An 11,265-nucleotide genomic window follows, 5' to 3' on the forward strand; every position below is an offset into this window, starting at 1 on the left:
GGAACAGGGGAGCACATATTGTGACCTCCACCATCAGTCCTTTGAAACTCTGACCTTTGGACGTCCATCAGCACTTCCTGACAAACAGGAACCAGTTAGAGAGCTGGAAAACACACTTCCTCCACTGTCATGACAAACACGGGACCATGCAGAGCTGAGAGCTCAGTCGCCCTCTGTGCTGCTTAGCTAGTCGTGACTGTGTCAAAGCTTTAATATCCATGTTATATTCTTACATACACTAAACAGCATTACTGACTACAACAGCATCATGTTTGTTTTAGTGTAGCAAGCTACAACGTAGCATTACAACCAAACCACACCCGGAAACCCAGTCAAGCGTTCGTGTTAGCAGGCTGCAGACTGGGCGGAATGGTTGTAAACCAGTTGTTTATGTCACTGCAAACCTGATATGGTTGCCCCGTAAACCGCTTCACTTTTGTACAGTAGGAGGAAGCAGAGCCACATGGTCACCTTCCTGGGTCTCCTTACCTGGATTACATCCATCAAAACATCCTTGTGATGGTTGGTACTACACGCCCCACACTCAACAGCTTTTAATGCAACAACAAAAACATCCAAGCTTTTACTTAAGGTCCTTAAGCTCATGTATACCAGTCCTACCATCCCAGTTTGAGCACTGGCACAGACTGGTATCCATCTAACGTTTTGGTAAACCTGAAGCTTTCTTTGTGGGTTTCTTTGTGACGGGATGAGTGTGCGAAGAAGACGGAGGGACACGCACCTGCACCATGCTACTGATGACCATCGGCAGCATGTTGAGAGGAAAACGCAGGATGTTGAAGAGCGCCAGCGACACAAAGGCCTTCTGGGCGTCCAGCACGTTTCGTTCATCAATCAGCACGTACACAGCGAAGGTTGACAGGGCCACCTGTGCAGTGACGCAAAAGACATGGCAATGAGAATTTCATTAATGACAGCAAAGTGCTGTGTTTGGTTTAACTGATCTGCAGCTGCTCTTTGGATGTGTGTAATGTTTGTCCACTGTGGTGTGTCGCTCTCTTCCCCGTCAGACTTACAAGGAATGGTGCACAGACCCAGGTGAAGGTGGACACCGCCCCCAGGTAGGCAGCCTTTTTCAGGACACGCAGCTCACTTTCACGAATGTCTGACACCTTTCCTTTGAAGGCCAGCTCCCAGGCATACAGCTTCAGCACTTTGATGCCATTCAGCATCTCATTCATCAGCTTAATGCGATTGTCTTTACTCTTCATCTGAGCCACCTGCAACAAACACACAACACTGTGCTACAAACAGCTACCAGCTAACAACGTGTGTGTGTGTATAAATGAAAATAATCACTGTACTTGCTGTCACTCGACACGTTATCACACACTCTTTAACAGAAATGAACTGGCATTGACATGGTGACCACCCAGAGCAAACTGTGCATCGACACAGTGCTTCACAGATTTGAGGCCCGTCATCTACCGCAGTGTTTCCCAACCACTGGGCCGTGGCATGTAGGTGTGCCGTGGAGGTTATCTGGTTCCACCTGATTGGTGCTCTAAGCGACGGCGTGAGTAACGGGCAGAACAATGACGTTCTCTTCCACTAGAGGGCAGTACAACCACCTGCTCTAATAAATGTGTTGCCAACCGGCAGTAAAAACAGAAGAAGACGAAGAAGAACTTAAATAACAGTCATGCTGTGAGACGATGTTTAAAAAGAAAGTGTTCAGTCTGACCTGGTCCTGGAGAAAACTCGACCCAGATGAAGGCCCTAGCATGAGTAGTGGTCAGAAGGAAGCAACAAAGGTATACTGGGACAAATAGAGCCAGTTCTGCTATACCTGGTGGAAGAATGATCCGTATGGTTTTTGACATTTTTGTTTGGTGGAGTGCTGCGGGATTTTTCTAATGTGAAATATGAACCGTGCCTCTAAAGCCTGGGAAACACTGAAATGTATAATTCTATCAAATGTATGTATTGGGAACTTATTTACTGGAAAATGTGGTAATTCCAGTAAAGCCTGACATGGATGTGTACATGGGTACATGTGGCGCCTAGAGCCTATCCTAGCGTTCCCAGGCGAGATGCCCCCTGGAGCCGCTCCCAGTCTGTCATGGGGCTAACACAAAGACTTTCACACATACGTCCAATGATGCATGAAGCAGGAGCACCGTGCATGGGGAACATGTAAGCTGCACACAGAAAGGCCACCACATGGCTGAAGGATTGAAAGCCAGCCATAGTTATAATAACAGTAGAACACGAAAATGTAAGGAAGGTGTATACGGGTGTAGGATGTGGGGATATTAATACTAAAGTCCCACCTGGTAAGCTTTGGTTTTCATTGCAATTACAGCATTAACAGGAACCATGAGGACCATCACAGCCACTCCAGCCAGCACAGACGGACCCAGGTTCTGCACACACGACAACAAACTGCTTCAGTGCAAGCCTGTGGGGCATTATTCACACTAGTGGAACCATCCTTCCACAAGCAGAGCGGCACTTTAAAAACAGATTTGTTGCACTTTAGAAAAGGAGAAACCAGCTGTAACTGACAAGCATTACATTAAACATCATCTGGAACAATCAGGCTTCCGCAGCTGCCCGAGCCTCATGAGCTGAGCCGACACACAATAGTACGTTTTATTTCTTTATATTGAAAGTATGTAAGCAGCATTAAACATTTGATTTTAAAAATATATTTAACGTTTAGTTTACTTAACCTGACCTGCCAAAGAAAGTAGAGGGCCAGGACCACCTGCAGAGGAGCAGACCATATCATGTTGATGTATGTGATGAGATCCATGAAGCGCTGCGCGTCCACTGACATCAGGTTGACGATTTCTCCCACTGTAGAGGTTCGCCGTGCCGCGCTGCTGATGACCAAGGCCTGAGGAGCAGATGAAGCGATGAGATACAGGCTTTTCAGCAACCAGTGATGGACAGAATAACAGTCAGATGGTTACATTTATCAACCTTCATCACGAAGAATCTAAATCGCTCTGAAGAAGCACTTGTGTTTGTCCGTTACCTTCCTATAGACGGCTCCAATGACTGCAGTGCGTAAGCGCATGCCTGACACAAAGCATACATGAAAGTACTTCTGCAGGATGAGTGACTGCACGGAGGTGCAGACGAAGAGCAGAGCAGCGTAGAAGTAGCCCTGCCAGGAGGGGGCGCTGGAGTCATTGACAAACTGGATAAGCAGTCTACAGAGAAACAGGAAACAAAGGAACATTAAGCACCCTGCCCCTCGGTCCTTATTGAAACTGCATCGTGTACTCGTGTAGCAGAAAAACACGGAGCAGCCCAAAGCAACACGTCGCACTGTCACCACAACCTTCACACCTAGAGTCATCATGTAATCAAATCCATTTATTTTTACAGCACTTTTCACAGGATAAAACCACAAAGTGCTTCACAGTAATATAAAACAGAAATACATAAAATAATCAAACACACAGCACAAATCTAATTAAAAGCTAATCTAAATAAATGAGTCTTAAGCTGCTTTTTAAAAGAATAAATACAGTCAAGTCAAAGTAAAGATGGAGGGAGAGCACTCCACAGCCTGGGGGCCACTGCTCTAAACATCTGTCTCCTCTGGTCTTAAAACGAGTTCGTGGGACTACCAACAGCCTTTGATGAGAAGATCTCAGGCTGCGAGAGGGAGCGTGGGGCTCTAAAAGATCAGAAATGTAAGCAGGGGCATCACAAGTCAAAGCTTTAAAAGTCAGTACCAAGATTTTAAAATGAATTCTGAAGTGTACTGGAAGCCAGTGTAATGAGCGTAACACTGGTGTAACGTGCTCTCTTTTTGGTGTCTTAGTTAAAAGCCTTGCAGCAGCATTCTGGACTAACTGGAGACGCTCAAGATTCCTTTTGCTCAAACACAGAAAAAGGCTGTTACAATAATCTAAGCGAGAAGAAATTAAAGCATGAATAACCTTTTCTAACTCAGACAGCAAAGTTCGCAGTTTGGAGATGTTTCTTAGCTGAAAAAGGCAGCTCCTAATTAACTGTGAGCGTGTTGTTGTAGGGACATGGCAGAACCAAAGATCACACCGAGGTACCTGAGGCTCAGCTGAACAGATGAGCCGAGAGAACCAAGATGCTGTTTGATTAGAGATATCTGGTTGTCGGGGGCAATAATTTAATGAAATGTTGGTCTTTCACCAGCTGGTTCACATTTGCAGCTCTTAGATTTTGTGTTCAGTTCAGAGCACCCAGCCTTCTTAGGGTAACTGAGTGGGTGCTCCACAGGGGGACCTGACGGTGAGACCTGGAGGTGGAGTCCTATCAGCTTTGGGTAGCCCATTGATGGGTACGGAGCGCCAAGCGGAGCTCGACTTGGCGCTGAGCAAAAACTTGTGTGGGAGGAGTTTGTTGAGGCACAGCAGTCCTGGCAGAGATATATTTAGTGCAACAGATGGGCTCTGATGTGTTTGAACAATTAAAGTTCTAGAGCATGATAAATGCACGATGCAACTTCAGACAGATCAACGACTCAATGTCATCTTATCAAAGGGTCTACAGTTTCCTCACCGCAGGATCTCAGGGCCAACAAACATTAGGATGTCCTGGATTAATTTATAGATGCAGGAGATGAAGAAGTAGGGCCCAAACGTGAGGCACAAGGCCCACAGCAGTGAGGGCTCTTTATTTTTCTTTCGAGGTCTCAGAATCAAGATCTCAGACTCTTCCACAGCTTGGCGCTGAGGGTTTTCACTGTGGGGCACTCGCTTGGACGAGTACAGCATTTTCTCCTCTGACCTGTGAAGAGAAAGCAGAGTTAACCTGGCTGGATGTTTCCCGAACAATCTGCATTTGTATAAAGAAGTTTGATCCCTTTCCTGACCTTTTAAATTTTTGGCACTGTGTGTTCCAGCGTTTGACCAACTGTGGGACGACTCTGTGGGAGCAGTCCTCAGCGTTCAAAGACCACAGGTCCTTCTCCTCCAGTGGGCGCCTGTAGCCTGTCATCATCATTCTGGTGGAGAGGTTAGGACAGGTAGGAGGATAAAACAAAACATGTAGAAGCTCAATGCGCAGTAACGTTTCCAGAAAGCCCCAAAGGACCATGTAGAAACCAGAAGTTTCAACACAGAAGACGTCAGCCTTGTCTTAAATATCAATAACAAGCTCCTTCTTTAGAGATGATACCGACCAATGTGAGATTTTGTTCATCAGCTTTATTACACAGAAATAAGAGCACGTTCACCGGAGTGGAACGGCGTGTTCCTACCTGGTGATCCACCAGAAGGTTATTCTGGAGAGGAAAGACGCTCCAGGCTCAGGGCACGGATTCTGCAGACAAACATCGAGCAGTTAGACACAATGATTTCCACGGCTCAGAAGACGCAGCAATGCTTTCACTGTACTACCAAAAGTATTCGTCTTTCTCCCTCCACACATCACATTCCCGATCCGTAGGTTTAATATGATGTCGGCCCACCGTTAGCAGCTCTAACAGCTTCAACCCTTCTGGGCAGACTCAAGTGTTAGGAGTGTTTATGGGAATCTTTGACCGTCGTTCCTGAAGGTCAGACACTGACGATGGATGAGAAGGTCCGGCTCACAGTCTCTGCTAACTCATCCCAGAGGGCTTCTGCTGGGTTGAGGTGGGACTCTGAGTTTGGTGTGGAAGAACCTGACAGGCCTGCACACTGGTCTTTATGGACCGGTGCACAGTCACGCTGGAACAGGAAGGGGCCATCCCCGAACTGTTCCCACAAAGTTGGGAGCATCAAAATGTGCAAACTGTCGTGGCTTCCTGAAGCATTAAGAGTTCCAGGAACAAAGGCCGAGCTGATTTGGAGGGGTAAGCGAATACTTATGGCAATACAGTAATCTGAGTATAAATGAGTGACAAGGGAAGAAAGAGAGATTCGTCAGGCAGCCTCACAGAGTCTTTAACTTCCCGGGAAAAGAGGGGTGGCTGGTCGGTCAGGCTGGACAGGAACAGAGCAATCAGCAGCAGAGCATAGTAGATGTAGAAGGTGGTGTACCTCCACACACACACTGTCTGAGGCTGCACAACAAGAGCATGTTTTTAATCAAACAACCTTATTTTGTTTATTTACTGCAACATCAGTTCGATTAGTAACCAGTTATTTCTCATCATGTAAGTAAAGTGAGTCCTGCTCAGTGAGCACTAACCTGCTCCAAGGCCTGGAAGACCTTTGACCTGAAGGTGACAGTGGCACACAGCAGTGCCAGCAGCCAGTAGATCAGCATCACCCCCGATGACTGAGCCCCCTTCATCCGCTCATAGTGGATTAACATGACAGCCAACAGCTGCGGCACAAGCACATATTTTATATACTAAAAGAAATGGTCCATTTAGTTTTTACAGCATATATTAAAGAGTCAAGTGACAAAAGAAAGACTACCCTAAATAACAAAATACATGTAAGCTTTTCTCAGCTCCGTAAAGAGACGGTAGAGACAGCTGGACGCTCACCATGGTGAGGCCCAGTAAGGTCGGACTGACGAGGCGGACAGGTGCTGGGCTGCTCACATGACTCCTTTCCCAGAAAGAATAAAAGACATCTGACCAGCAGATAATCCAAAGTAAAAAGCCAACAGCCTGTGGAAACAGATGAAATCGCTCCTGGATTCGTTGGTAAATACATTTGGTATTTAGTTTATAGACATATGACTGACATCTCCCACAGTTACTGTAGTGACAAGTGGAACCAACCAATGAAACTACAAACACACTGTTCAGTCACTGTAATTAAAACAGCTAGATTAGATTAAACTGTGATCCTTGATAATATCATCTTTGGGTAGCAGAACATCAAATGTTTAAACTGTGAAAACACGCAATTAAAAAATAGATAATGTCATTATGACTGTGATAGCAGCAATATAACGTGGTACTAATATCATAGAGCTGTAGGAACATTTGGTACCAGTCAGGTTAACTGGTAACAGGCCAGTAACACGACTGTCCCCAGCCTTCCTCCTGGTTAGGACAGGCCCAGAACCCTGGACTATGAGCGGCCCACGAGGCATTCAGATACCAGGACCCCCTCACCTGCATCTGCTCTGAGTCCCTCCTGAATGACTGAATTCAAAAGTCCAGCAACAGGCCTCAGCTCCCAGACGACTGCGGACTATTTTTAAAAGAGGGAATCCCACACAGCGGGAAACATGGACGTTTTTAAGAGATGCGTTACTTCCAAAAAAATTCAAAATGACCTTGTTGTTTTTTAATTGGACCTTTTCCTCAGTTTAAACATTTGTTTTTCTGAATAAATGAATAAAATGATTTCATTCAGTTTTCCACAACATCCCATTTTCTTGAAGTTGGAATTGCATCATGACTCGAATCTTCAAACATTTGTGTTTGAACGAGTTTCTGCTTTGCTCCACTGACAGAACAGATGAGTGCAGTGATGAAAACTACTACAGCGGGCTCCCATAACTCACAGTTTTGGCTTTGTTGAGGTGAGTCATACATATATATCCATGGTCATGGGTATGGAGGTAGACGAGGTAAAAGGGTGCACATATCCAAAGGTAGAAGCACGGCAGCCACACCAAGACAGTGTTCTGGAAACACTGGGTGAAGTCGGGATTATCGGTGTACCATGTACGGTTCCAATCCTGGAAAAGGAACAGTAAGGCTGAAGACATCTAACAACAGCAGGAAAAGACACTCCTGACACACATTACTTATGTGTGGCCTGGAGTTATTCATATAGCTTTCTTGTCTTATTTAGATCAACAATGTTGCATTTTACTGCTACATGCAGCTGCAAAAATGAAAATGAAAAGAAGACCTCATCACAGTATAGGACAGGTGTCCAACTCCAGGCCTCGAGGGCCGGTGTCCTGCAGGTTTTAGATGTGTCCTTGATCCAACACAGCTGATTTAAATGGCTAAATGACCTCCTCAACATGTCCTGAAGTTCTCCAGAGGCCTGCTAATGAACTCATCATGTGATTCAGGTGTGTTGACCTAAAATCTGATCTAAAACCTGCAGGACAGCAGCCCTCAAGGCCTGGAGTTGCCCACCCCTGCTATAAGACAAACTCAGTTAAACAGACAATAACAAGGCAACTCCCAAAAAGGTTTTGTAGGTGGTGGACACAGACCACGGCCCTCTTCTCAGCAGACGGGACTGATTTTCCTCCATTTTTATTACCAGATGACACCTACAGCCCAATGACATGTATTCCAGCTCATCCAGGATGGCATCTGTATGCGCCACTGCAAGAACGTTTGCTGCATCTCAAAACTGTAGAGATGCTAGGATAAGGTCTAATGAACTCGAAGAGCTGGAGAGAGATGCAGAGGAGCAGGAAGTATAAAAAGCACGTCTGTGGCCACCACCAGTGACCCTTCCCTTTTGAGGCTAACTTGTCATTACTCTCTAGTGGACTTATGACTCTGGTTTGGACCAAAGCAAATCAAAGTGAGAATATGTTGTGAAATGGATTCACAACAGTAGATAAGAGTTTATATTATACTTTAATGATGGAGTGCTATTTTCAGTGTCCCTACCTGGAGGCAGTAATGCTAAATGGACTGCTTCTGATATCGACCCAGAGCTTTTCCACTCTGAGCACTCAAAGCTTTACACTTTCACCCAATCACACCAGCACTAGTTTTTAGTGCTATCTAACTAACATTCATACACACTCACACTCCGACAGATGCATCGGAGAGCAACCTGCAACATGCAGAATGAAGCAGACTGGGATCAAACCACTAACCTTCCAGTTGGTAGATGACCTGCTCTACTACCTGCTACAGCCGATATCAATCCCTCCCTGTTATGTGACAGGAGCCTGACGTAAAAGGTTCGGCAAACAGTGAGAGATGGCAACCAGTGTTGTGATACCCATTACCTGACTGCAGTTTCAAAGTATGGTGACTTCATGTCCCGAGCAAACAAAAGAAACCATGACCTACGTACCAGCTGCTGCCAAGTCCCATGGCAAAAATATAGCCTACCAAAGTCATCAGCTGTGAAATATTAATAAACAGCAACTTTTTATTTTTGTTATTTCAACTAAACATAATCCTCAGTTTGATCACACCAGTCACAAACACATACCTGAAACTAATAAAGGATGGAGACAGATCGAATGTGCTCAAGTTACTAATTACAGCCAATCATTATCTGATAATACACCAATTCACTGTAAAATCATAACGGTTGTTATATGCACAGCTATTCCCCCTCAGAAACCTTCCTGTTCTGTAGGATGTGTTTGGTAGACGCACCATGGTTGCTGTTGTCGGTGCCTGAGCTACCAGTCAAGCTACGTGATGGATGCTTGTTTTGGTTGAGTTTAAGTTTCTCAGTTAATGTCATCTCAGAGTAGCGGTGCATGAGATGAGCCCTCCTGGCCGTAGTATTCCCACAGCATTTTATTTTATTGAACAAAATACTGATACTTGGTGTTTCTGTATCTGCTGTATCAGCCCCCACCCCCGGGGTACACTCCATCCTGTGGTGTTACTGTGAGCAGCGCTCAGGACGAGCTTCCATGTTGTGGAGGGAATCAGTTTGATGATGTCACACTTGTACTTGAATTCTTCATGATCCGAGTTGCTCGCCCTGTTAGCTAGTTCAGGTGAGTGTGTGCTGTTAGCACCTACTACATGCCTGCTGGTGTGTGAGGTCCTACCCAGCTCCATGTGCCTGGGGCTCATCCCTGGACCTGTGCTGACTGCTTTGCTACATCGATCCTGGGCCACCTCTTATATTGCCTTGCACACTCTTTGGGCACTGGCTGCTTTTTCACTGCAGTCCTGGTTCCAGAACCAGCTTCAGGTCAGACCCTTAGGTCCTTCATTACCGGCAGGCTCTGACATGTCCTCAATAATGGTTTTAAGCACACTACCACAGTGCCACGCGTGGGAGAGAGACCACAGGACACTTCATAACATTCGCACTGTGACTGATGACAACGAGTTCCTACAGACCAGGAAACGAGAGGGAACAACACAAACACGAGCTCGGTGAACACTTATTCCACTGCGAACCTTCCATGTTCAGATCAGAGAACATGTGAAACGGCCAACGGAGGCTCAACGATCAGCTGTAACGATGACTTCTAATAAGAGAAGCGCGTCCGACGTGACTAAATAACACGCAACCTGCCGTGGCTTACTATTAGCACGTACCGGGCACCGGCAGCCAACGCCAGCTACGAGAGTTTAAAGCTAGAGGAAAAGACACGGAGTCTGTGACAGGTAACTCACCCACAGGGGATCGGACCTGTCCACGCTACAGAACTGATCAAACCCCATTCGCTGCGAAGCATTAGAAAAGCCGGGGCTGCGAGCTCAGCTTGTTTTGTAACGCCTGTTAAGACGAAGCGGAAGGTTGTTCTTCTTCTTCTTCGGTAATTCAGACACTCGGCCCAAACGTCTACACTGCCACCTACAGCTTCTGTAACGTTATGGCTAACTACACTACGCCATTTGTGCGGTGGGATTGCTGCTGCGATAGTTACAGGAAAAGAACAGGCCGTGTGACTCGTGTCATTACATAGAGCAGACAGTTTGGTACTGTGGAGTGCAAGCAGGTGTGCCTAATAAAGACGTTACGACCCAGATGTGTGTTTGTGCTCCCAAAACTGTATATTCACAGCAAGAAAGACAGAAAAGGTCATCATTAAAACGATCCCATGTTACACCAGCTGTGTCTGTGAATGTGTCTTAGAAATCACTTTGAGTACTCATCTGACGAATATCACTCACATTCACATTTCTAATGTAGCCGGGTGGAAAATGGGAGAGAAATGTTTATCTTTTCCTTTCCACTAGTGGGTGATGTTTTAAGCATTTTCTCTGGTTGTAGTAGAGAGTGGCTGGTTTTCTAATGTTAAGACAATACCTGCTCCAGCACCATATCTAAATGCAAGGGTTCATTCTAACCTAACCAACTGCCCAAAAAACTACAAATACCTGGACAGGAAACAGGAAGTTCTTTTGTGTGTAGATGCAGAGGAGGCATGTGATATGTTATGGAGAGAAGGATTTTTGATTAAAATAACAGATGAGTGTCAACAGTAAAATGTATAAATGTATAGGTGGATAAGAAATTTCTTAGTGTTAGAATTAAGTTCAAATTATCAAGTAGAAAACAGTACTCTTCAAGGCAGTATAGATATTTACTATTATGCTCAATTATATTTTTAGCAGTACAGGTGAGTCTGTGGGTATCACAGTATTTGCACATGATGGGTTTATTTGGAGGAGGGGAAGAAGCAAGATTAGAGGAGGCATTAGATTATCATCATACTTCAAATCCTCATAATAATCTG

At 45.4% G+C, this 11,265-nt stretch overlaps 1 protein-coding gene across 2 annotated transcripts in view; it reads right to left on the reverse strand.

Annotated features, from left to right (window-relative positions):
* Window positions 1-10,368, reverse strand: part of abcc1 (ATP binding cassette subfamily C member 1 (ABCC1 blood group)) — a 31,942-nt gene extending 21,574 nt beyond the window's left edge. Inside the window, exons 1-13 of one of the 2 annotated variants that reach the window (XM_004573122.3) lie at window positions 10,199-10,368; window positions 7,411-7,587; window positions 6,437-6,562; window positions 6,133-6,270; window positions 5,879-6,004; window positions 5,219-5,280; window positions 4,832-4,963; window positions 4,519-4,746; window positions 3,005-3,182; window positions 2,702-2,863; window positions 2,295-2,387; window positions 1,038-1,241; window positions 743-889 (exon numbers count right to left, since the gene is read on the reverse strand). In XM_004573122.3, the coding sequence (XP_004573179.1) occupies window positions 743-889; window positions 1,038-1,241; window positions 2,295-2,387; window positions 2,702-2,863; window positions 3,005-3,182; window positions 4,519-4,746; window positions 4,832-4,963; window positions 5,219-5,280; window positions 5,879-6,004; window positions 6,133-6,270; window positions 6,437-6,562; window positions 7,411-7,587; window positions 10,199-10,246 (1,821 nt within the window). In that variant the 5' untranslated portion in view covers window positions 10,247-10,368. Of the gene's footprint in view, window positions 1-742; window positions 890-1,037; window positions 1,242-2,294; window positions 2,388-2,701; window positions 2,864-3,004; window positions 3,183-4,518; window positions 4,747-4,831; window positions 4,964-5,218; window positions 5,281-5,878; window positions 6,005-6,132; window positions 6,271-6,436; window positions 6,563-7,410; window positions 7,588-7,763; window positions 7,899-10,198 lie in introns of those variants that run through there. The other variant, XM_076882815.1, reaches the window with a different exon arrangement.
* Between the last annotated feature and the right edge of the window lie 897 nt (window positions 10,369-11,265).

This window comes from Maylandia zebra, linkage group LG4 (genome assembly GCF_041146795.1).
Source record: "Maylandia zebra isolate NMK-2024a linkage group LG4, Mzebra_GT3a, whole genome shotgun sequence".
NCBI classification, from domain to species: domain Eukaryota; kingdom Metazoa; phylum Chordata; class Actinopteri; order Cichliformes; family Cichlidae; genus Maylandia; species Maylandia zebra.